Source organism: Octopus sinensis, linkage group LG5, assembly GCF_006345805.1.
Source record: "Octopus sinensis linkage group LG5, ASM634580v1, whole genome shotgun sequence".
Lineage (NCBI taxonomy): Eukaryota > Metazoa > Mollusca > Cephalopoda > Octopoda > Octopodidae > Octopus > Octopus sinensis.
Window position 1 is genome coordinate 25,353,559 of NC_043001.1, and position 27,809 is coordinate 25,381,367.

At 33.9% G+C, this 27,809-nt stretch overlaps 2 protein-coding genes across 4 annotated transcripts in view; one reads left to right on the forward strand and one right to left on the reverse strand.

Annotated features, from left to right (window-relative positions):
• LOC115211631 (ubiquitin carboxyl-terminal hydrolase MINDY-1) overlaps nucleotides 1-27,809 on the forward strand; it is a 218,206-nt gene that overhangs the window by 173,318 nt on the left and 17,079 nt on the right. The window contains exon 6 of one of the 3 annotated variants that reach the window (XM_029780259.2): nucleotides 24,968-24,994. The exons of the other annotated variants lie outside the window; for them this stretch is intronic. Within the exon in view, the coding sequence (XP_029636119.1) occupies nucleotides 24,968-24,979 (12 nt within the window). The 3' untranslated portion in view covers nucleotides 24,980-24,994. Of the gene's footprint in view, nucleotides 1-24,967; nucleotides 24,995-27,809 lie in introns of those variants that run through there. 3 annotated transcript variants of the gene reach the window in all.
• Nucleotides 42-27,694, reverse strand: LOC115211634. Its single transcript, XM_036503244.1, has 4 exons — nucleotides 27,385-27,694; nucleotides 15,388-15,514; nucleotides 3,807-3,931; nucleotides 42-505 (listed from the first exon to the last, which is right to left on the reverse strand). Exons 1-4 carry the CDS (start codon nucleotides 27,434-27,436, stop codon nucleotides 354-356), a joined length of 456 nt encoding a protein of 151 aa, XP_036359137.1. The 5' UTR covers nucleotides 27,437-27,694; the 3' UTR covers nucleotides 42-353.

The following is a 27,809-nucleotide window of genomic DNA, read 5'->3' on the forward strand; positions in this document are numbered from 1 at the left end:
ATGCTTTTAATTAAACATGAAACTAAATTAAAGTTCCCAAATATCAATTTATTTATTATTTCCATTTAATGTAATGAGTTTTCCTCTAGGATATACTGTAATATTTCAACATTTAAGTGGAGATCACAAACATTTTTTTATTTCTCCTTTTATCTCTATAATAGCAATTTCTAGATATGTAAGTTAGAACTGAAAACCATTAACACTTTTATTACATGTGGGTACATATTAAATGTATCCTCTTGTTGGTTAGATTTGTCTGGTACTTTTCTATACACAACATTTTCCTGTGCAATTTTTTTCTATAACATTCTTCTGTTATCTGATACTAAGAATAATTCCTTTTTTTTTTTTTATTCATACCTACAGCCAGTTTGCAAAAGCCCCACTAAATACTGCAGTACTATCGCTGCCAGTAGACTTAGAATGCTCACTTGTTGTACATGTTGACTAGAGGTCTGTCTTGGTGTTATTGCACTCTGCTCTGTCTTCACCTCAGCAGTATCTAGCAATAGAAAAAGAAATTGCTCTTTTAAGGTCAACAATAGAAGCATTATGTCAAGAAAATACATATATAATACGCAGTTTTTTGGGAGTTTTTTTTTTCAAGAATATAGAAACAGATTAAAATATTTCTAACTCCTTATCTTTGCTTAAGTCTGTTTGATTTTTGCTTGCATTTATTCCTTTATAAAGGTTCCCAATTATGAATTGGCAATATTAGTTATCAAAGTAAAATTTAGGAAAGTACTTGCTGTATGTAATTGTTTAAAAGCTACCAGCAGATAGTGATTATTCCCTTTCTTGCAGGGTTTATAGAAATAATCATTGGGTTTTGCTTGGACTGTCATCATCATTATCATCATCATTTAACGTCCGCTTTCCATGCTAGCATGGGTTGGACGATTTTGACTAAGGGCTGGCGAACCAGATGGCTGCACCAGGCCCCAATCTTGATCTGGCAGAGTTTCTACACCTGGATGCCCTTCCTAACACCAACCACTCCGAGAGTGGAGTGGGTGCTTTTTACGTGCCACCGGCACAGGGGCCAGTCAGGCAGTACTGGTAATGACCTCGCTCGAATCTTCTTACACATGCCACCGGCACAGGTGCCAGTGAGGCGACATCTCTGCTTTTATATCCACAGTATGTTTTTAGCTAAGAATAGATATCTAAATAAGTACATGGTTTCCCCTAACAGCCAGTTAGGAGATAATCATTTCTTCATAATATTTGGTGGGTTTTGAAGTTTGAATTTGAAATTAAAGAAAAAAGATGCATAAAATGCACTTTTTTATTGCTTATGTTTGTGTACACACCTACACATCAAAGTCACTAGCCCTTATTCATCCACTTACACATTCACACACTTAACCATGCGTAACTGCTAAATCTCCAGGGTTTTTTCATTCTCTCTCTGTTTATTTTCACTTATTCCTTTCTGTTGAAGAGTGTAAGCTCAAAATGCAAAAGACATTTTCATTTTCCTGAGCGTCAAACTAATACACCTGCTTTTTGTTCATACACCTATCTTCATCTTTTTTTTTTTATATAAATTTCAACTATATATATATATATATATATATATATATAGAGAGAGAGAGAGAGAGAGAGAGAGAGAGAGAGAGAGAGAGATCGTTAGCCACTACACACATTTTTTTCTCTCCTTGTTTTTTCTGTGTCCCTTTCTGTAGAAGAGCGTAGGCTCGAAACGTAAAATACTTTTTCTATTCCTGAGCATTATACTAATACAGCTGTTTGTTTTGTACACCATCTGTCTTCATCTTTTGTTTTTTTTGTAAACTCTCCCTATATATCTATCTGTATATATATATGATGTCACTGTATTGACCATACTATCAGATGTCATCCACATCTGGTCACAATGTGCTTCCAACTCTTTCTTGACTGCACCAATCTTTTCCCAGCTCTTCCCAGTCACAAGGTTCATGAGCTGGGTTGGACAGAACTTGATGCTTTCCGTATCCTGTGATCACATCATTCACTCTGCTCTGTTATTGAATTATCTCATTTCAAATATGTTCTCATAATGATATTCCTAGCATCGATCTTTCCATGGCTCTTTGCATCATAGCCAATCAATATTCTTCCTTCTTCATAGTATCCCACATCTGACTTGCGGATAAGAGTGCATGTAAGACATTACTATTGAAGAGTCTGGCATATATGGTCATGTCCAACTTTGCTTTGAGCAACTTTTACTTGTTCAACTTTTACTTTGATTTTAGTATGCTCTCTCTCTCTCTCTCTCTCTCTCTCTCTCTCTCAGCATTATTATTCTCCTACTTATAGGATAATAAATATTAACGATTCATTGCTATAGATTACATTTATAACTTCTGTTCTAAACTACTTTTTTTATCTTTTTGAGCTTGGTGTTTATTCTGTCAGTTTCTTTTGTTGAACTACTAAGTTACAAGGACATAAATAGATGAATACTGGCTATCAAACAGTGATGGGGGACAAACACACACACACACACTTCTTTCAGTTTCTATCTATCACATCCACTTATAAGGTTTTGGTTGACCCAAGGTCATAGAAGACATTTGCCCAAAGTGTCACACTGTGGGACTGAACCCGGAATCATATGGTTGGGAAACAAGCTTCTTAGCACACACAGCCATGCCTGCACCTAGATTCTTTTCAAATTTAATCTAACCTCTATTCAGTTTTATAACCCCAGTATCATCTCTGCCCAGCTTTCATATTCCATTTCTTGATTTCTATGTACCTAAATGTTTCACATGTTGAGCAGTCATTAAGCTTTCCTTTGCTTGTTGTTTTAATCCAGTCATACATTTTACATTGCAAATATTCATGTATCAACTCCTTTGTTTATCACTTTGTAACTTTGTATTTTATCTTCTCCATCTATGTAGGTATGCTTCACACATTTTTAGCATCTTTGTTTATACATTTAAGAGATTCATTTGGAGGAAGAAAGGGGAATGACAATGTGCAATTTTACTTTCATACCTAGATGTCATCTGCATACCTCTTCTATTTTTCCTTCATTCCATACTTTTCTTTTCTCATCACTTGTCAGACCATTTATGATTGCTTGAATTTTTTTACCCTCAAATAGGCTACTTCTAGCTTCTATTCAAACATTTCTTTCCCTCCACTATACTACCATTCCTCAGCTGGCAGTGACATGTAGTAAACTACTCTTCTCTTTGTTACCAGCCACATTCTTAAATAGTTTTCTTCTTCTTCTTTTTGTGGGGTTTCTTTTGTATTGCATTATATAGTTGCTCTACAACTTTTTTTTTTCTATACTCTCAGAATATTACATTAGGAAATCCATAAATTGATTAGCAAATTCATTTTAAAAAATCATTTTCCTCATTAATGTCTTTGGCTCAATTTCTTAATTACTAGTTCTCTGCAAAATAATAATGTAACTAACTAGAAAGATAATCCAATTAAAATGCTCTTTCCATAATTCCTCTGTAGCTGTAAGATGAAGTTTAAAAAGATAGGATGTCAGTTTTTCAGTTTGTTAATTCTATGGTGTGTATTTATAGTTATGATCTGTCTGTGAAGAGAATGATAAACCCTTTCACATTCCCTTTACTCTGTCAAATGCAATGCTTATTTATTCACATTGTTTTGAATTAATCATGTATTATCTCATAGCTTCAAGATTTAAATGATGTGATTGAGGCCAGACCAGGCCAGTTTGAACATAAAACAAGTAGAACATTTAGGCCAGATATGATCGATTTAAATACAAAAGTGTTAATAGTGAGAAAAATTATTTTATATTTTGTGCTACTAACCGTTCAACATGCAGTGGTAGGGTTCTTTACTATATGTTTTTTTGACAATTGTGATACCTCGAAGGGAAGAACTCTTGCATCCAGTTAGCCTAGGTTCCACACACTTGATATAGTTTAAAAATGCTCTGAAATAAAAGTTTTAATCATTTTAAAGCATTATTATTATTATTATTGTCTGCTAATAAATTGTTTTAATGAAAATTAGTAATATTGAAAAACAGTTGTCTACAGAAATTTATTCATGTCTGCAGAAAATATTCTTGCGGTCTTCTAAGCAATATATCATAAACCACAGAAACTATTAAAAGCCAATGGATTCAGTACTGTTGGGATATAAGGAATGAACCTACTACTAGTTAGGGCACCATTCTATGACAGATAGCATTTTCAAAAGATGTACTACAGTTAAGTGAACTTAGACACATAATTAGAAGCCTTATCCAAAGCTACAACAAAGCAGTAGCCATCCACCCAGCTAATTTCTTTGCCCACTATTCCTGCAAAGGTCATAGGGGTAGAATCCTCAGGCACCTCCTCCACAGAGTCCTGTCAGAAGCAAGCACCATTACACTTTCTGGCTTCATTCCTAAGCATGGCCAACTGAAACTATGGATGTTATCCAACCATATCGTTTTTGCTCTGCTCTTTGGTCTCCTGCTGGTTGGTTCAGTTTGAAGAATCTATCTTGCAATTCTTTCCTGTGACATTCTAATTATATGTCCATAGTACTGGAACTGTAACGCCTCTATGCAGAGAAGTAGCAACTCACCCTGGAGAGTAGCAACTCAACCCTGAGCTATGTAACAAGTATAAAACACGAGCAACAAATAAATTTGTATTTGATGTATAGATAGTCTAATTCTTATCTAATTAGCTTGTTCACTTCTTTATTGAGGCAAAAGTTTCAAATGAGGTTTAGTTAGATCTTCAAAACAAATTACTTTGTATATTCATATTTTTGTGAATAAATTATAGCAGTTCACCAGCTCTGGCAATAAGCCCACCGGCTGTAACTAAGAAAAGAATAAATCAGAAATAACTGAGATTATTTGGAATTATGTTCTTTGGAATGTGAAGAAGGTAAGGCAAATGAATTTCATTAACGAGCCAGTTACCTTATATATATATTTTTTTACTACCCACAAGGGGCTAAACATAGAGGGGACAAACAAGGACAGACAAAGGGATTAAGTCGATTACATCGACCCAGTGCGAAACTGGTACTTTATTTATCGACCCCGAGAGGATGAAAGGCAAAGTCGACCTCGGCGGAATTTGAACTCAGAATGTAACGACAGACGAAATACCGCTAAGCATTTCGCCCGGCGCGCTAACGTTTCTGCCAGCTCGCCGCCTATATAATATTTACCTTATATATAATTCACTTGACAGCATATCATTGATAACCTTAAAAGAACTACATACCGTAAATCCTTGAGTATAATCCGCATTTTTTCCCCAAAATTTAAAGGTCAAAATCCCTAGTGCGTATTATACACAAGGTTAAAAATGAAAATTATCTTCTAAGCAATGTCCGAGTCTCTATTTGCTATCCGGCAATGTTTATTCAGACGCATTTTGTGATGTCAGGCGTGAAAATACTTAAGCTAAGCCTGAAAGCAATGAAGTCATAAAAGAATCATCCATAACTTGCAGTAAGCAACATTTATTAAATGTTATTACTGTTATTTCTTTATTTTCTGCAAATACAATGCACAAAAATGCTATATGTTTGCATTATGTTATATATACAATAATAATAAAGGATGTTACCGTATACATTTTTACAAACCAAGGACGTTATATAAACCTCCTTGACTCAAGTTAGAGAAGGGATGTGTATTATACACAAGGTTTAGGTTTTTCAGAGGTACAGCCCCCTAAAAATCCCCTGTGTATTATGCTCAAGGATTTACAGTATTGTTTATTTAGAAGCCAACTTATTCAAGAAGGTATCATTTTTATCAATTGCAATTTCTTAATTTTTTGTTTTAGCTGAATATACTGAATCCAAATTCATGGATCATTTTTGATACAAAATAATATTCAATATGGTCAAGTGTATATTGTAACTAAGTGATTTACTGAATAGTTTACATGAGAAAACACAAAAACTAGCTTATTTTGAGTCTAGAACTGTTACATATACAAGGATCACATTTTGTAGTAATTAGTAAGAATGTGATGCCATTAGTTTCTATGCCCAATTTCCATAGTTCCCTCACTCCATCCTATCCAATCTATTCAACTACTATAACATCTGGTGCCTCAGTTATGACCAGTTTGTTTGTCTCTTTGATTAATTGCTTGAGTCTCTATTCTGGTATCTTGAAATACTGGAGATAGAAAGTCCTTATTACAGTAATGATTAATGAGAATTTTTTTTTTTTCTTAAATTTGCTTTTTAGCAACAAGCTATTTCCAGTATATTTTTGGTCAAGCAACAATTTGGGCGAAAATAAAATCAATTTTCTGAAACTGAAGTACAATAGATATACAGTTTGTACAATATATATATATGAAATAAGTTACAAAAGACAAAATCAAATATAAATACGTTCACACACATGGATACATAGCAACAAGATTTCTTTTAGATATCAGCAGCTAAAATAGTCAGGAAAGCAAAACACAAATTTTCTTTTGTTTTCATTCATTAATTTTTTTAGTTAACTTTTGTTTTCAGTTATTTCTTCCAACCTTGTAACTGAATGAGAAAGAGAGAGAGAGAGAGACATTGGACATATCCCTGTTCTGTTTCATTCTTTTTTTTTTCCTCTTTTTCTCCATTTCATTTAAAACTAATGAGATTGCATGTTGATAGCATTTTTTAGGGAAAAAAAAAGTCAAAAATACTTGAGAGATGTTTAAGATTTTAAAGAAACAACTGCTTGAATGATATTTAACTTTCATATCTGCATCTATCCAATTCTCCATACTGGAATGAATTGAATTTGTTTTCCAAACAATCTTGCTCCATATTTCTTTGAAAACCTTTTTCCTTCATTTCTAGTCTTTCAAGGATTGTCACCATTCTCAATAAACTCCTCCACTTTCAGTGCCCGTAATTTGCAATACTAGCCTCATGTAGTGTAAGTGTGCACATGTATGCATACACACACACACACACACACACTCTCTCTTCCTCTCTCCCCCCCTCTCTCTCTCTGGCATGCTTTTTAAAATTCATACTGGAATTCAATACATCATCCATTGTTTTATATTTCATTTTCACTTATTCATAATTTTATAAACATGTTTTCTGGTTTGCTCTTTATATGGGTTCTGCTTTGCTCATTATCACATGATGGTGATGTATAGCCTCAAGGTCAGCTCTGACTCAGTAAACTTATAAAGCCAATGATATTCCATCCATGGTAATCCCATCTTTTTTTCAATATGTCCAGTGTTTCCTTTATTTAAGACGGAATTGGTATGTTTTTGAGTAGAATTAGTTGCTATTTCTAATAGATAGTGACTGGATGGAGGCTCTTTCATGGCTCGTATCACATGATGGATAGTGTTGGTATTGAGTGTGAAGGCAATAGAGCCAGATTCCTTCTCAAACAGCCGAGCTGACTGAATATTTTGCAATTGTTAAAGGCTTTCTTTGGAGAGGTGGGGGAGCATGAGTTTGTGTTTTCTATCTCCCTTTGTTTCTCTCTTTGTTTCTGAGTTTAAAACTTCACAATAAAGCTGTTTATACTTAGCTCAGAAATGTCTGTTTAACCTTTACCTAAAACTTAAATGTTTTTTCCCTCTCCACTTATCTCTGATTTCCTGTTTTCCCATCTTTTGTTTGCTTTATTTATTAAAAGAAGCATACATAGCTCAATAAGCCTTCCACTTTTTACACTTTTCTCAACTTGCAAAGAGTAGAAGCTGGCTAAAACAAGTGTAAAACAACAGTCGTGATCATTGACATAGCCATTGTATTTATACGACCTTCAGTATATCTACAATTTGAGCTCTATAATATCACCCAGATACTCTCTTTTCATATATATATAACCACACTAGACCCTGTGACTCTCTCTCACTCACACACATACACACACACACACACAGCATCATAGCTGAATCAAATATTTTCACTCCTGTAGTAACAAATATAGGATCTTTTCGGTTTGAACGGCAGTTTTTAAAAATAATTTCCACATAACTAAACACTTTTAAACTTCGTATACTGGTAGAATGTGTTTATAAAACATCTTTTTCTCTTGACTTTATTGAGAAAATTCTATAGTTTGTAAGATATTTGTTGTTTTTTTTCTTCAGTTTCTGCAATTTCAACCAATCAATGACGTCTATTGAGGTGAAAACATTCTGTGCCGTATGAAAATGTCCCTCGTTTAAGAAACAGATTGGGTTTATTTACATTTCTGAAGAAAAAAAAGATACCCTTCCTCTACCCCTAACCCTAACTCTAACATAGATTGAAATGCAATAGATCGATACTAGGGTCATAATTATGGGTGACAATTTCATATGACACTGCTAGAAAAAACTGCCGTTCAAACCGAAAAGCTCCCAAATATATTTTACCTCTTGAAATTTAAAAATGAGAAACAAGCAATAACTCTTTCTACTATATACACAAGGCTTGGAATATTGGGGAAGAGTAGCTAGTCAATTATATTGATGCCAATCCTCAACTGTCACTTATTTTACTGATCCCAAAAGGACAGAAGGCAAAGTAAGTAGATATTAGTGGAATTTTCAAAGAACTGCTGCTAAGCATTTTGTTGACTGTGCTAACAATTCTGCCTGTTCACCACCCTTTTTAGAAACAAGTAGTACTAAAATATCTTTGCTCTGTACAATGCACTTTTTTCAGGAGAATGGTTCAGTTCCCAGTACCTTTAAGTGATAAAATAAAGACATAGTTTAACCCCTTTTAACTTGGAACCATAAACTGAGCCAAATACAAATGTGTCTTGGCAATCTGTGGACCCATATACACACAAACTCCCACAAGCCACAAATTTTCGTGAAAGAGCATAATCAATTGAAGTAAATAGTATTTATTTTGTCAATCATTGAGAGATGAACAGCAAAGTTAACCATAACAGGATTTGAACTCAGAAAGAAGTGAAAGAAATACAGCAAAAATGGTATTAGCTATAAGTGACTGACTACCACTGTTCTCTCAGAGCTATGTGCGTGAACAGTTAATATAATTATGAATATCTACATTATTTTAAGCAACAAACAAAAATTTCGTTAATTTTGTTAAGCTATGTGCCCAAACATTGCAAAATGTTCATGCACATAGCTTAACAAAATTAATGTACACGCCTGGATTTTTGTTTGTTGCTTAAGATAATGTAGACATTAATAATTACATTTTATGAGGTGTAGGAGTGGCTGTGCGGTAAGTAGCTTGCTTACCAACCACATGGTTCCAGGTTCAGTCCCACTGCGTGGCACCTTGGGCAAGTGTCTTCTGCTATAGCCTCAGGTTGACCAAACCCTTGTGAGTGGATTTGGTAGACGGAAACTGAAAGAAGCCCGTCATATATATATATATATATATATATATATATATATTATATATATATATATATATATATATATATATATATATGTGTGTGTGTGTGTGGTGTGTGTGTGTGTGTGGTGTGTGTGTTGTATGTGTGTGTGTGTGTGTTGTGTGTGTGTGTGGTGTGTGTGTGTGTTGTGTGTGTGTGTGTGTGTGTGTGTGCGTTGTATATGTGTGTGTGTGTCTGTGTTTGTCCCTCCAACATCGCTTGACAACCGATGTCCCCGTAACTTACCAGTTCGGCAAAAGAGACCGATAGAATAAGTACTAGGCTTACAAAGAATAAGTCCTGGGGTCGATTTGCTCGACTAAAGGTAGTGCTCCAGCATGGCCACAGTCAAATGACTGAAACCAGTAAAAGAGTAAAGAGAGTATGTACTTGCATGGCACGTGTTTTGATCTGAGATTGTACATTGAAACTGAAATGATTGCCATGTGGAAGACTCGAGTTAACCATTCAGAAGCACACAAAGACAGTTAACTTCACTTAAACATTTAGTGTTTGTAATATGGTGTCAAATTTTTCATCACTCAAAACTGCAACCTGATCACTGACAAATTTGTCATTGACCAAGTCACAGGTTGAAAATAAAAAATTTTTGACACCACACTACAAAGCACATAAAGACAGTTAACTTCACTTAACCCTTTCGTTACTGTATTTATTTTGAGATGTGTTTCTTTCAATTACTTTAAATATAACAAAGAACTTAGTTATCATTAAGCTAGTGTTAGGAACATAAATTGTGACTAAGGTTTAGTGGAAGATTTTAATTCAAAACTTATGAAAACATGACATTTGTATTACAGCTGGGTTGGTAACAAAAGAGTTAAACATTTAGTGTTTGTAATATGGTGTCAAATTTTTCATCACTCAAAACTGCAACCTGATCACTGACAAATTTGTCATTGACCAAGTCACAGTTTCAATGACAAAAATTTCGACACCACATTATAAACACTAAATGTTTAAGGAAGTTAACTGTCTTTCTGTGTTTCTGAGTACCCAACTTGTGTTTTCTATTCTGCAATCCATTATAATTATATCTATCATACATTCATTGCGCAGATAATTTTATCAGTAGGAAAAATTGCACAACATAAGATTTCTTTGCATACTGATTATTTAGACATTAGGAGGAACATTGGTGAGTACTAAAATCATTGCATCATTCTGAAATTTAGACGATAGTGTTAATATGGAAAGCTGAGACATATACCTGATGTATAGTGGTAGCTGGAGCAGAGGTTAGTGTAAAGACTTGAAGCTTGTTGTCTGCAGCTTGTTAAACTTTGTATAAGAAAAGACCCTATGTAAACTTTAAACATCTGATGTAATGTAAATTTAATCTAATGTAAATTTTAAACACTTCAATGCTTCAGAAAAAGTGTTAAGAAATTCCACATAAAATTGATCCTTCTTTCTCAACAAAGTTATTCTAACATTTGAAGAATTATAAGTAGAGATATTTAAGAAAATGCAAGAAGCTTAAGCTTTCCCAGACGAATAATAAAGAAAACATTGAATTAGTCAAATATTTGACCAGGCACAGATATAAACTATTTTCTGAAAATTAGTTTAATTTTCAGCAGTGACATGAAGCTCATATAGAATTACCTCCATAACAGGAAATGCTTTATATCCATACTTAGAACTCAAATAACAGTGCACAATTTTGTATCTACTAATATTTCTGAGAAAAGAGAACGTCTCTGCTTAACATGCCATTCTGACAGTTCATTTATTTGTTGAAGGTTTTATAACGCGTATGTTCTTTGAAGGGGATTATTTCACCCAAACATGAGGATAAAGTTCAAGTTAACCTTAGCTGTTACGATCTATACCAAAATAGGTTTACAACACACAGCACAGTAATAATAATAATGCTTTAGAATGTTGCAATAGTTGAAGATCCCAAATGTGAAGTATATGAGACATAAAGCTGAAGATGAACATTGTTAAATGATTTTTGATGATAAAGATTTACTTGTTTGCTGTACTCTGTTTAATTTCAAATAAATTCATTTTATTTTAGTCTGTTCTTATTGTTTCTAAACCTACAACGCTTCCCCAATACCACTCTCCATATTTATCCAGAATACATTTTTATTATTATAGCTTCCCCTTCAGATACCGTGTTGTATTACTTTGTTATCTCTTGGAATGGTTTACCTGTTTTGCTGGTAGGTATTGCAGAATTCCAAAGATAACATTGTTTTCTTATGCATTACTTTAGTTCAAAGAAAGACCCTCATATATTTGTGCGCAGTGTGTGTGTGCGTAGGCATGTGTGTGAAGGAATAAAAATAGATTACTCTTTTACTGGTTCCATCCAGTTGGTGGAACGCAAATTTCAACAAAAGTATGAATTTTCAGTTTTTTAATGTCTGGTTTCCTTGCTGGTATAGGTCGGAGGTTTGATAGGGTCTGATGAATTGACTGTGTCATGCATCTGTGTCTGCTTTGGCATGGTTTCTATAGCTGGATGCTCTTCCTAATGCCAACCACTTTATAGTGTGTACTGGGCCCTTTTCTTTTTTTATATATTTCCATGTCACTTGCAAAGCTAAGGATTTACAGTGCTCTGTATAACTAAGGGACCTTGGTAGAGGGTTGTTAGATAGTAGGTAAAAGAAGAATGGAGTATGACAGGAAGGAAGAAAGGGATTAGTGCCAGGGTTGAGACAAATGAGAGGATAGAGTTGAAGAGGCAATTGGGTGGATTATGTTAGGGAGTGGGAGTAATATGTTACTCAGAATTTTAAAATACTGATTTGTTTGTCTCTGCATCTAATGAGGTTTGAGAAGGAGTAAAGGCAATAGAATTGATGGCAGAACATCACTGTTAGATGAAAGACTAAGTCAAACCTACTGAGATTTGAACTCTCTAATATAGATAGGGATACAAAACTTAATACTGTAAGCCATTTTTGTCCAACATTCTACTTTTATTACCAGCTGCTTGCTTTTCAAAATTTTAAACATTGGCTTCTGTTGAATTTATATTTAATTATTTTCAGTCTTGTGAATACAAAACTAATCTTAAAATGTTTTATTGCAAAATTCCACAAATAATTATTTTATGAATGATCAAGTAAAACTAATTTACTTATTTTATAAATTTTCTCTGGTTTGTTAGACTTGAAATTGAGAGAAAAATAATCTACATTTGAAAAAAAAAATAGTTTCCCTTGTAGGGGTTACACCCCTACAAAGAATTAGATGTGTACTGAGTCAAAATGAACAGATAGAAAAGCCTATCACACTGTTGGCCTCTTTCTCTTCTTTTATGCTGATAATGTCAGTGGAAATAATACAAATATCTTAACTCCTATTTACTTATCCTTTTTTGTTCTTTGCTGGTTGATGGCTATTTCCCATTACATAAAATCAACATTATTTATATTATTTACATTTGACAGATATTTGTCCTCATCTTGTTTGTTGTTAACACGTTTTGGCTGATATACCCTCCAGCCTTCATCAGGTGTCTTAGGGGAAATTTCGAGCCTGGGTTCTCATTCCTAAGGTATTTTTCAATGCTATTATTATTATTATTATTATTATTATTATTATTATTATTATTATTTAGGTCAATCCTTGGAATCGAACTCGGAATCTTGGGGTTAGTAGAGTTCGATTCCAGGCAGTGACCTGAATAATAATAATAATAATAATATCGAAAAATACCTTAGGAATGAGAACCCAGGTTCGAAATTTCCCCAAGACACCTGATGAAGGCTGGAGGGTATATCAGCTGAAACGTTGTGTTAACAACAAACAAGATGAGGACAAATATCCATCAAATGTAAATAATGTACATAATTCCTCATTTCTTAAATATAGAACAGATAAAATCAAATTGTTGAATTTATGTTTCAACATTTTGAGCATCATCGTCATCATTTTAACATGTTTCCTATGCTGGCATGGGGTGAATGGTCCAACAGGAGATGGCAAGCCAGGGGACTACATCAAGCTCTGTCTGCTTTTGCATGGTTTCTATGGCTGGATACCCTTCCTAATACCAACCACTTGACAGAGCGTACTGAGTACTTTTTATGTGGCACCAGCACTAGTGAGGTCACCAAGTAACTTGCAAGTCAAGACCCCCTTCCCCTCAACTGAGAAGGGTTTTATTGAGTTTGGTGGCTTTATGCCAGTTGATGAGCAACAGAAACAAGTGTCTTGTTGTAGGGGAGATACCTGATTGCCCCAGTTGGAAAAGAGGATTGTGGTGAAGATAGAATTTACATGAACATAGGATCCAAAATGTTATCTAAGTCCAGGATTATTTTTAACACAGCAAGTTATTAGACAACCAGTTAAGACTCTGAACATACCTTACCACGACAAAATTGGCATCAGAGAAGCATTCATTACAACTACTTCACTTATCCAAAAAAATGAAGTAAGCTCCTTTGTACTTCATGTCCCTGAAAATTTCATCTTACTGAGGATATGTGGCAATAGAGAAGCTAGTGAGGTGGCTTTGTTACTTTCAAATACTTAAAAGTTTACATGTACAAATGTTTGGAGGTATATTTTATTTGTACACTCCATAACAGAGAAGGGGAAAGTAGTCTTTTCTTGAAAAGGTAATTTGTTGTTGCAAAGAGAGACACCCATGTGATCACCGATATTAGACATGCACAACTGCTCATTGCATCTTGCAGCCTCAAATGAAAGACACCATCATCATCATCATCATCATCATTACCATCAGTTAAATATCCACTTTTTCATGCTTATAATAGATCAAACAGAATTTGTGGAGGCAGATTTTTTGTAAGGTGAGATACCCTTTTTGCTACCAATCTTCACCTGTTTCCAACTAAGGTAATATTTTCCCAGAGCAAGACATATTTTCCCATGGAACACTGGAAACAACAAACCTTACTTTTATGATGGCCATGTACATTTACAATCATCACATGATGTCTAGAAAAGAGTTCGCATAAACACACACACACGCACACATGTATGTGTGCATATGTATACAAAAGGGTTTCTTTTCCATTTCTGTCTACCAAATCCACAATAGTAAAAGACACTGAAGGTGCCACGTAGTGGGACTGAAACCAAGATGCATAGTCTAAAAGCAAACTTCTTAACCACACAACCACACATAAAATTAAGCTACCTGAATGTTTCAAGTTTTTCATAAGCTGGAATTAAAGTGGTGGGGTGGAAGCGTGTGTTTGTGTTGTCAGCAGCAATAATCTACGTTCATCTAGAAACATGAAGGTGTGGATATAGAATGAGAGAATAAGGCTTCTTATCCAGTTGTGACTGTACCAAAATTGCTCCTTCAAATGCAAAAAATGCAAGAAAATATACATTTTTATGTGCATAGGCGCAGGAGTGGCTGTGTGGTAAGTAGCTTGCTTACCAATCACATAGTTCCGGGTTCAGTCCTACTGCGTGGTACCTTGGGCAAGTGTCTTTTACTATAGCCTCAGGCAGACCAAAGCCTTGTGAGTGGATTTGATAGACGGAAACTGAAAGAAGCCCGTCGTATATATGTTTATATATATATAATATATATATATATAATAATAATAAATATTAGGGAATAAATCCAAAATTACAGGGAAAAAATCAGATTTAGGATTAAATCCAATTTTATAGTAAAATATTATATAATATTAATTAGAGACAAAACCACTATTTTGCAATTGTAGTGGCGATTTATTTACTTTATATTAACATTTTTTATGTATTGATTAAGTCTTTCCTTGTTTGATTTGCAAAATAGTGGTTTTGTCTCGAATTAATATTATATATATATATATATATATATATATATATATATGTTTGTGTGTCTGTGTTTGTCCCCCTAACATCGCTTAACAACCTATGCTGGTGTGATTACATCCCCGTAACTTAGCTGTTCAGCAAAAAAGACCAATAGAATAAGTACTAGGCCTACAAAGACTGAAACAAGTAAAAGAGTAAAAAGAGTATATCAGTTTGTAGACCTTGTGTAAATAGAATGAGAAAAGAGAAACACAAATCTGAAAATATTTCTGACTCACTTGCAGAGTTTGGTGTAATTGGTGTCATTGACAATTTCGCTTGTATTTGACAGGATTAATCTTTCTGTCTGACAACCTGTCAATGCTTGATGGATCTGAGCTGTGTTACACTGGCCTTTGATAAGAACTGCAGAAGAAAAAAAAAATTGAGGATTAAATTTCTGCTTTGACTAATGTACCACATAAAAACGTTTATGAATTTTATAGAAATACCAATAACCTCCCCACCCACCCACCCACCCACTCACTCTCTCTCTCTCTCTCTCTCTCTTCTCTCTCTCTCTCTCTCTCTGAAACTAAATTCTTTTTTCTATGTATTGAGTACACTTTTTCACTTTTGTTTATAAGTTGTAACATTTGAATGTGTGTGTGTACCTTTATCAAACTCATATATGTACATATATATATATATATATATATATATATATATTTTATTTTTTATTTTTATTTTATCTAGTTTCAGCTCACGAGCTGTGGTCATGCTGGGGCACCACCATATATATATATATATATATATACATACATACATACATATGTACATTGGAATTTTTCATTAGCCAAGCTAATCTATCAAACTGCTTGAACAACCCTCAGTTCTAAATGCCAATAAAGAATGTCCATTGTATTGGTACAGACTGAATTTCAGTCATTCAATAATGTTCTGTCCATAAGCTTCCTATTTATTATGAAAGATGTTGTCATATGATCCCCATTATGGAAATAATACAGTGCATTAAGAAAGAGATTAGGTACTACTTAAAATAGCTGGAGCCTGTACACAGAAACCCTACCTTAGTTCAATAGTTAAGAAGACAATTATTTCACATGATACTTAAGTTACTTCTAGCAAGAAAGATAGGATAGGGTTTAATTGCTTTTGTTATTTAGTCCTGCATCAGATATAATGATCAAAGATTTTCTAGGTTTGACCATCTTATCTTTTTCAAACAATGCAAAAAAAAAAACTTTGGTTAGTCAAAGCATGTACTTGTAGAATACCTAGTGAAGTGGTCAAATTTAGGAGAATTCCCTATATTTTATTTTATTTTAGATTGGCACCTTATTGTCTGTGGTGGTAGTCAGACTTTGTTTGAGACAGGCATCCTGCCAGAATGTTATCTATTATCTGCTCATATTAAACCATTGGTACAACTCCACACTCAAGCTCTATTACCAGCCAAAATATCTATTTATGTTTTCATGGTATGAAGTTTTATCTTTGGCTGTAATTATAAGGATTTCCATTTTGGGATATATTAAGCTGAAATTTGTTTTATACATTATTACTAAGCAATTATGATCTGACTAAAGCATAATGTTAATTCATCTGAATCTCAGTTTTTGTACAGCGAGAATACATTTTTTTCTGGTATATATATTTCTTATTTCTGTATTGCCCACAAGAGGCTAAACATAGAGGGACAAACAAGGACAGACAAAGGGATTAAGTCGATTATATTGACCCCAGTGCATAACTGGTACTTATTTAATCGACCCTGAAAGGATGACAGACTAAGTCGACCTTGGCAGAATTTGAACTCAGAACATAGCGGCAGACGAAATACCACTAAGAATTTCGCCCGGTGTGCTAACGATTCTGCCAGCTCACCGCCTATATATTTCTATTGTCCTTTAGTTGTTTAGTTCTAATGAATGAATGCCCATAAATGCATGGATCAATTTACATAATATTGCATTTTTTAAAATTAATTACTTGTAATGTAATCTAGTTATTCCTACCTAGAAAGGGTATTTTATTCATTTATCAAACAAAAACTAGGCAACATTTACTAATACTAAGAAAACAACCATTTCAAAGTATCGCTTCTTATGAATCTCATACTTCAGCAAAGCTTCCCGTGGCTCCTTCCTGGTAAAGATACTTGTAACATTCATGTCTTCTTCGGTTGCATTAGTAATGTAAGTTGAATAAAATAGTTGAAACTGAGAACCAACTTTACAGATTTGGCTCACGAGATGCTTACCTTTTTATACTGTAGTGTTTGCTTTGAAAATATGAAATGTTTTTAAAGAACCTGACCATTAAAGGAATCTTTCACAAGTTCCTTTGTCATTATATTACAGTGTTCTCTTAAAAAAAAAAGCTGTTCTCCTCAAGAGACAGTTGATAAAAATCCATATCTTATGTCAACACTTTGAACATTTTTTTGCTTTGAAGAAACTCTATTCCAGAGTAGTGGATGTTGTGTTGATGCAGCTTATATTTCAATGAGAATTAGCCTTGGAAGAATGTCACTTTCTCTCAGATGTTTTTTTTCTTTTTACAAGAATAAAGAATCAAGAGTGAAAATAAATACTGATAACCAGATAAGGAAAAATAGAAAAATGCTATCAAAATAGCACCAAGGCCCAGATAATATAAATGCATTCATAGTAAGTCCATAAAATAAGGTACATGAAAACTATATAGTAATACCATCTCTAAACTGCTCCACATTGAAATTGTTTTGTAGCAGTGTGGGAGAAATGTGGACATAAAATAAGTTAATGAATGCCGATAAAAGTCTGAAAGAAACAGAATATATATTGGGGGAAGAAATAGATTGAAATGGCAAACCCCAGAATAAAAATGTATTTTATGTTATATCTTTTTATGTCCTTTAAATAATGTTTAAAGTAATGTTCTTTAAATATCACCATCATCATCATCAACATCACATATCTAATGCTAAGAGTCTTCAATATTTGTCAGTGGGTTGGTAGATACTGTGTTCTCACTAGTTATTACAAACTTTACTTCCTTGGTTTTTAACACTTTCTTTTAACCCTTTCGTTACCAACCCGGCTGAAACTGGCTCTAGCTCTGACTACAAATGTTTTGTTTTCATAAGTTTTGAATTAAAATCTTCCACCAAACCTTAGTCACAATTTATGTTCCTATCACTAGCTTAATGATAACTAAGTTATTTTGCTAAATTCTTTGTTAGATCTAAAGTAATTGAAAGAAACACAGAGCATCTCAAAATAAATACAGTAATGAAAGGGTTAAACAGGACATAGAATGATCTACCAAATGTCTAAATATGCTACAATAACTGTTTGTTGAGGTTACTTATTGAGTATTTGTATTAAATTAATTAGAATTTAAATTTTTTTCTTTCAGAATGTCAGGAGAGATAGGTAAAATAAAGTAAAACAATCTACACTATAAGCTATGTGTAAATAGATCAGCTTGATGTCCATAATCATTTGAATAAGGATGGTTTTCTTTTTCAAAAGAGAGAAGTATTGGTTAAAGTTCTTAGCATTAGAAAATAACTTTGATCTCTTTAAGTGTACTACCAATTGTCTTCAGGAGAGAATGGTGGCATTAAGCACACTCATCAACAGAAACCTCTTAAGAAGTCATTTCTAAAAGCCATGTTATCATTGACTTTTCTCTTGACTAGATATCTTCTACAGAAATGATGTTGATTAATCATAATAAAATATACTATGTATGGCAAAGAGTTCTTCTAAAGAAAGAGAGCAAAAAATACATTACATTTATTGTTGTATTTAACATTTTCTTTTTAATTCTTAACAATTTCTTTTTCTTTCTTTCTTTTTTTTTTCTTTTTTGTTCTTTCAATCAAAACTGCCCATAAATTGACCTTTTGCAAGTGTAACTTAAATTGGTATTTAATTTCAATGGAAATGACTGTCAGTAAATACTGCTTTATTAAAATGAAACAGACCCGACTGCTCTGAAAGAAAATCTTGTTTTTAAGAATTTCTCTTAAGATGTATATCAGAATTCCTCTTTCAGCATCAAATTATTTTTGAAAGTAACACATTACAGTGAATTAATTCACTGAACCTTTGAGTCTTACACAAAGATAACAGATCAAACTGTCCTACATAGGATATTTTACCTATTAATCAACATCACACCTGTACAGAACATCTAAGCAAACTCGTAATGATTATGATATTGTTGGTTGTGGTTTCCTGAGACATTTCAGTTGATGGGTGCTTTTAATGTCACTATTCTTTCATCTGCAAAATGAAGACAATTGATAGAACATCTGAATGAGAGAAAAGTTACTTTGTCCAGTGAAAAACTTTAGCAGCACTTTCTCTCTCTTAAAAAAGAAAACCTCTCTTAATCAGACAATGATGAACATTGTGTTGAACTGTATACAGACAGCCGACTATGTAGCTTGTGTTATTTCATTTTCCCCTCTTTCCTCCACTCTTTGAAACAAAATTCTTCTCATAAAATTAAACTAACATCTCAGTATAGCATAGAATTGATTAACAGATATCAAGCAAAATTCTTATGTAAGTTAGTTCTGAAATCTCAAGTAATTAAGAATACTTTGCAAAAAAGTTAATATACATAGAATCATTGACCCATAAGTTAGCTGAAAGTTTTGAGAAAATTCTCAGAAAATTCAGAAAGGAACTATAAAAATTTGGTTTCATTTCCATCATGGTGATCATCATCATCGTTTTTAACATCCACTTTTCCATGCTTGCATGAGTTGGATCGAGTTTGGGGCAGATTTTCTATAGCTGGATACCTTTCCTGTTACCAACTTTTAATTGTTTCCAAGCAAGATATTATTTCACCATGGCCAGACATGTTTTTGCAGAATATTGGAAATGAATGACATTCATTTCCAGCAGTCATACAATGTCAGGATAGAGACAAACATTATCATTATCATATATAATATATATATATATATATGTGTGTGTGTGTGTGTGTATGTATGTGCACATGCACACACACACACACAATGGGCTTCTTTTAGTTCCATCTACCAAATCCTCTCATAAGGCTTTGGTCAGTCTGGGACTAGAGTAGCAGACACTTGCCCAGAGTGCTACAAAGTGGTCTGAGCCTGACATCATGTGATTAGGAAATGAATTTCTCCAAGACAAACCATACCTATAATTATTGTTTAACATTCATTTTTCCATGCTGGCTGGCATGGGTTGGACGGTTTGACTGAGGTCTGGAAAGCAAGCGGCCGCACCAGGCTCCAATCTGATCTGGCAGAGTTTCTACAGCTGGATGCCCTTCCTAACGCCAACCACCCCGAGAATGTAGTAGGTGCTTTTTACATGCCACCAGCACAGGAGCCAGTCAGGCAGGCTTGGCATTGATCACGTTCGGATATATTTATAATTGCATGAATCTGGTGATTCTCACATCATACTCAGTTTTTGCTCAGTGTGAATTTCTATTGCATGTAAGGTCTCACTGAATTAATTACTAGTTTCGTACAAATAAATATACTCTACAACCTGTACAGGGTGCTTTTCATTACATTTGCAGAAAAAAAACAACAAAAAATTCCAAAACATGTGTTTTTGTATTCATTTGTTTATTCATTCAATGTCCCTTTTTTTCTTGCAAGTGCCCTTGAGTGAGAGGGATTTCGCTACCTAACCAGCTAACAAAAAAATGCTCATTTTGATTTATTTACTCTAAGTAAGAGGAGTTATGTTCATAGCTTTTGTAGGCTTTCTCAGACTAACAATATTGATACAGTTAATGTTTAATCGTAACTTTTGCAAGATGACACCTCTAGGGAAAGCCTAGACAAGGAAATTGCTCCAGAGAACTGCAGTTCTGGCAAAAAAGGATTGGTTAAAATGTCTAAACAGGATTTGGGGGAAAGGATGTTGAAGACCTGCTGAGAAAGTGTGATGCATCTTCAGGGTACACAGCTTGCTAGCTCAGGAGAGCAGGAAGTGTTGTACTCTCTCAGTAAAAGAGATAGCATGTTGAATGAATATAAGCTTGCATTTTACTTGGTAGAACTATTTTTATGGTTCTAGAATGTTTGTGTAGTCCTTTACTGCAAATCACATTTATGTCCTGTAAAGGATTTTTTTTTAAATATTAAAACTATCCTGAAGAAAACTTATACTTTTAGATGTCGTTTTGGTTATGTTATAGAAATGTAGCTGCCATGGAAGACAGCAGAAATTGTGTTGTCTAAACTTTTAATAATTTGGTGAAAGTTTTAGTTGTGTGTTGTTCATGAATTAGACAAATGTTGCTGGTGTGTCGCCTCAATATCCGTATTAACTGCATCTTTATGCTATTGGATGACACTAAGTTGTTATTACAAGAAATCTTCAAGATTTTGTTCAAAGAGCTACTAACAGCGTAAAAGAAGAAATTTGAAATTGTAGCAAGAAGGCTGAAGGAAAATAAATTACTGCAGGCCCAACGAAGCTGTGTGTATATGTGTGTGTGTATGCAAAGCGTCTGTTAGTTTCTTATATTTGAATACAGTAGCTGTTTAATCAGAGTGACAACACATATTTTAATTTTCCTTTAAAGATTTAGTTCCTTTAATCAGTTTTTTTTTGTGAAACTCTTAAATATATTTTGTATCTAAGAAGAAAAAATACTTTCATTCAGTAAAAATATCCAGATCTCTTTGATAATAAAAAATAGGTTTGTAGGAGGGAAAATCTGTGGTTTTAATTTCATTTCATTCAGCTGTGTAAAGCTATCCAGTTGAGTGACAGCTATGAAATTCAGCTACATTATATCCGTAAGCGAACAATCTGCGGTTTCATTCAGTTTTAAGCTGTGGTTACTTTATTTTTATGAGTTATGTCTGGAAGATAGGGTTGTGTTTGTAATTTTCACAACTCTAAGGCTAATGGGGTTTATGCCATCATTTTCCCACTTAAACTGTTGCAAATCAATGACTGCAGGAAAAATATGTGCAGAGAAGGAAATTCCAGGGAGTCAATGTTTTGGAGTGATTAGTACTGGGTTTGCGGGCTTGGGTACAGCATGGATGCATCAGAGAAAGGTGATCAGATGCATGGAATGAAAGGGGTTAGTTTTGGAGATAAATCATATGTGAACAATGTGTATCAACCATGAATCCTTCAAGGAATGTTAAGTTTGTTGATTTTTTTCTTTGAAAAATAAGTTTATTAGCTTCAGTTGTGTTGTTCATATTGAATAAATTGTATATTTTCCTGTTGGGTATGTTCTGAAAAATGTCATTTATTTGAAAATACTACACATTTAATAAAAGGAACATAATAGATAATTACGAAGAAATTTAATTATTTTATTGGATAATGATGGATCTATTTATGCTGGATGCTAGTATAAATTATCCATCTAACTTTTCATCCAAACATCTTTTATAAATTTATACGATTAAAACAAAATTAAAGATGATTGTAATTACATATTTTTATTATTAATTCCTGTAAAGAGCAATAAACCCATTAATTGTTGAGGCCATTCTGTTAAGACAAAATATGATTGATGCTATGATTGTTTTAACCCCTTTAAATCTTTAGAAAGAAAAGAGATTTCTTTTTAATTTGACTTCTCTTATTTCTTTTGAAATATGAGAAGTCAAATGAAAAATCTATTTTCTTTCGAGATGTTTAAAAGGGTTAGAACAAATAATAAAGGGCAACATCAATAATGTTACAAAGTTGGAACCAGAATACATTCAAGGACGACAAAGTCAATAACTACGATTATTTTCTTTGATTACTTTGGGGATTTTTCCTTTCTAATTGTTTCTTTGTTAGTTATTCTCAAATGGGAGGCGCAATGGCCCAGTGGTTAGGGCAGCAGACTCGCAGTCGTAGGATCGCTGTTTCGATTCCCAGACTGGGCGTTGTGAGTCTTTATTGAGCGAAAACACCTAAAGCTCCACGAGCCTCCGGCAGGGGATGGTGGTGATCCCTGCTGTACTCTTTCGCCACAACTTTCTCTCACTCTTACTTCCTGTTTCTGTTGTACCTGTATTTCAAGGGGCCGGCCTTGTCACTCTCTGTGTCACGCTGAATATCCCCGAGAACTACATTAAGGGTACACGTGTCTGTGGAGTGCTCAGCCACTTACACGTTAATTTCACGAGCAGGCTGTTCCGTTGATTGGATCAACCAGAACCCTCATCGTCGTAACCGATGGAGTGCTTCCTTTGAAGCATAAATACTTCAACAACCAAGATCTCTATTTCATTATTAAACTAGATTATTGAAGTAAATGAATAATAGATACATCAAGACCTACTCTGGAACAATAAAGTTTGAATAAGAAAAAAAGCAATTTATTTAACTTATCAGCATTGTAAATTGATGCAAATGCTTGAGCTGAATTATTAAATTGTTTTATTCAATTCTATTATTTCCTTTTTTTCTTAATCACAACCAGAGATTTCTTGTAACAACTCCACTCCAAATACATGAGCAATATTCTATAGTGGATCACACTGACTTCTTGAGAATCCCCATTTGTTTAGAACTGAAGTAAAGCCATGCTTAGGTGCACAAATGTAATAGAATTCTGAAATTTCTCTAAGAGATCAATGCAGTGGTTGTACTAACAAGTAATGTTCATAGCCAATTCAACATGACTGTCCAGTCAAAGAGACTTTACTGCAATTTTTTAACCCCAAGACGCCATCTCCTCTAGCTGTGCATCGTTAACCAGCTAGGGGAGATGTCCTCTTGGGGCTAAAAAATTTCAGTAAAGTCCATTTGAATGGACAGCCATATTGAAGTGGCTACAAACATTACTTGTAATAGAATTGAAATATATTTATATCCTACTTGGAAATGTTAATACCTGAGAACTGAATGATCTTAATATCAACAGTTCTTTTGCTCCTACTACCTAACATTTATAGCAAAGTATGCTTTTTATAAACTTTAGATTAAGATTTGCATTCATTAAAAATCAAACCATTTTACACACTTCAGAAATAAAGAAACTCATTTTGATACTAAAATCAAAATCACGTGTGTGTGTGTGTGTGTGTGTGTGTGTGTGTGTGTGTGTATCATCATCATCATCATCTGTTTTCTATGCTGGCATGGGTTGGACAGTTTGACAGGTACTGGCAAACCAGGGAGCTGCACCAGGGTCCAGTTGTCTGTTTCGGCATGGTTTCTACAGCTGGATGCCCTTCCTTATGGCAACCACTTTACAGAGTGTACTGGGTGCTTTTTACATGACAATTGAAGTCTGGACAGCTTTACATCAAACTATCCAACCCATGCCAGCATGGAAAACGGATCTTAAATGATGATGATGTATGTATGTATATATATATATATATATATATATATATATGAATGACTGAATGTATGTATGAATGAATGAATGTATGTATGTTTGTATCTATGTATTAATGTAAGTATATGTATGCATGAATTAATGAATGCATATATGTATGTGTGAATGTGTATATGTTTGTATGACTAAATATATTTATTTATTGCCTACAAGGGGCTAAACATAGAGGGGACAAACAAGGACAGACAAAGGGATTAAGTCGATTACATCGACCCCAGTGCATAACTGGTACTTAATTTATCGACCCCAAAAGGATGAAAGGCAAAGTTGACTCGATGGAATTTGAACTCACTACGTAACAGCAGACGAAATACAGCTACGCATTTTGCCCAGCGTGCTAACATTTCTGCTAGCTCACTGCCTTGTATGAATATATATGTACATATGGAGAAAGAGAGAGAATCAAAGGTAAAATGTTTTCAAAGATATTCTTTCAAGTTGTGCAATATATAATATGTAGTTTTGATGACATAATCGTCTTAATTCCATGGAAAGTTATTGGTTTGAAAAATCATTGCCTGGAGATTCAATATAATCAATACCGTCTTCACAGAGGAATTTCTGCCAGTTTTCAAAGATAAATCATTTATTTCAATAACTGATTTTCTTTTTTTTTTTTTGCAATTGGATTCTTAATTATTACAAAATTTAAAGTAGTCTAAATATTTATGTAAAATACTTTCTTAATGAATTTGTCTACATTTATCAGATCAAATATAAAATTTACGAATAGATGTTTTAATCAAGTAAAGAATTTTGGGGAAAAAAAAATCAAATAAATATAATTAACTTTGGTTTGTTGTCCATTACTTCCTGATTAATATAAGTTTAATAATAATTTTGCTATGTCTATTTCCTAAAGTAGTATATTCAATTTATTATGCTTAGCCTGTCCATAAAATAGGATATAAAACCAATAAGTACATTTTTATGGAAGTATTTTTTTTTTAATTCTTGGTGCAAGCATGGCTGTGTGGTAAGAAGTTTATTTCCCAATTATATGGTAATTGGGAAGTAAATTACCATATAATTTATTTATATGGTAATTTAAGTAAATTATATGGTCCCACTGTGTGGCACCTTGAGCAAGTATCTTCTACCATAGTCGGAGCCAACCATAGCTTTGTGAGTGGGTTTGGTAGACAGAAACTGAAGGAAGCCCAATGTATATGTGTGTTTGTGATCATGTTTGTCACCCCCACCATTGTTTGACAACTGATGTTAGCTTGTTTACATCTCTGTGGTTTAGCATCTACAAAAGAAACTAAATAGAATAAGTACTAGGCTTTAAATATAGTACCAGGGTGGATTTGTTTGACTAAATCTTCAAGACAATGCCCCAACATGGCTGCAGTCCAATACCTGAAGCAAGTAAAAGATCATGAAGAAGTCTGTACATATCTTTAAAGTTGTGTATAATATTTATATCTATTTTAGTTTTATTTTCTTCCAAAAATCTAACTTCTTACTATTTTATTAACATATTTTAATATTTCTTAAAGGGTTTCCTTTATCTGTCTTTCATAAAATAACTATACACCAATGCAAAATATAAAGCTCTACATATATATTTATACTAAACATTGTCAACTTCGACCTTGAAAATAAGTATCTATGAGTACACTCATTGTGATCATTTAATACAATGTTTTCCTGTGGGGGGAAAAAAAAGTATTGAAGTTTACTTACGTAGAAAGACATAAAAAAGAACTTTCATTTCTATTGATTTCAGTCTTTGGACCACCTTCAGGGGTTTCAATTAATTATGTCAACCCAGTACTTTGCCTGGGTGTAAGAAGTTTACTTCCCAACCACATGGTTTCGGGTTCAGTTCCACTATATGGCATCTTGGGCAAATGTCTTCTATTATAACCTCGGGCCAACCAAGGCCATGTGAGTGGATTTGGTAGATGGAAGCTGAAAGAAACCCATTGTGTGTGTGTATATATATATATATATATCTGTGTGTGTGTCTTTGTATGTGTGTTTTTTTCCACCACCACTGCTTGAAAACCAGTGTTGGTGTGTTTGCATCCCCATAACTTAGCAGTTCAGCAAGAGAGACTAAAAGAATAAGTACCAGGCTTTAAAAAATAAGTACTGGGGTCGATTCATTTGACTAAAAATTCAAGGTGGTGCCCCAGCATGGACGCAGTCTAATGACTGGAACAAGTAAAAGATAAGATAAAAGATATATGCCTTTCATGAACCCTAGAACTCTTGAGACCAGACTTTAACCTGGTTTCCACGATATATAACTGAGATTTCAAAATTCCTTAAATGTTCATTTACAGATGAGTGGAATGGAGCAATGTGAAAGAAGTGTTTTCATCAAGAACACAACACAGAGCCCAATCTAGGAATTGAAATCATGCTCTTGTGATTGTGAGTGTAACACCCGAACCACTAGGCCAGGTCCCCTCATATGTATATATAGAAAAAAAAACTTAAAATAACATTGGTGCAAGAGTGCTTACAAACCACATGGCTCCAGGTTCAGTCCCTCTGCTTTGCACCTTGGGCAAGTGTCTTCTGCTATAGCCTCGGGCCAACCAAAGCCTTGTGAGTGGATTTGGTAGATGGAAACTGAAAGAACCCCGTCTTATATATATATAAATATATACATGTATATATCTATATATATATATACGCATATATATATATGTGTGTGTATGTTTGTCTCCCGATGACAACCGATGCTGGTGTGTTTACATCCCCGTAACTTAGCGGTTCAGCAAAAGAGACCAATAGAATAAGTACTAGGCTTACAAAGAATAAGTCCTGGGGTCGATTTGCTTTACTAAAGGCAGTGCTCCAGCATGGCCACAGTCAAATGATTGAAACAAGTAAAAGTGTAAGCATTTTATCATTATTAATAATAATTGATTGTTGTAGCAAAAAAAGTAACTTACCGCAGCAAAGGCAGATGGCAAAAATATAAACAACTCCTTTTAATACCGTCATATTGATAGCAGTTTGTTCTTCTGGTGGTAATCTTTGACTTTTCAACTTAAGCAACTTAAGATGTTCTTGTTTGTTAAGCTACTCACCTGATTCCAATATTGCAATGGTACTCTGCGACTGCATTCAATAAACATCATACTCAAACTGCAGGTATTTTCCGGATATGCTACTTGGGTTTTTATTTGACTACAAGGAATGTGACTCCCGCAAGTGGTCTTTTTTTGTTTGGGGACAAATATTTACCAACCCTGTTCATATAGGAATAAAACATTTCCAACAAAACTCCGATCCCTTTGTAAATATTATCTCTGACTCACTTTTACTTCAGCTTGCCTTGGGTCCCTAACAGTATTAACTTCCCAACACTAAACTT

Coding starts and splice junctions, on each gene's coding strand:
- LOC115211634 (XM_036503244.1), bottom strand. CDS start 27,436: ATGACGGTATTAAAAGGAGTTGTTTATATTTTTGCCATCTGCCTTTGC. Junction 3,932..15,387: donor AATTACACCAAACTCTGCAA/GTGAGTCAGAAA, acceptor CTTTTATTTCAG/AGCATTTTTAAACTATATCA. Junction 506..3,806: donor CTACCACTGCATGTTGAACG/GTTAGTAGCACA, acceptor TTCTATTGCTAG/ATACTGCTGAGGTGAAGACA.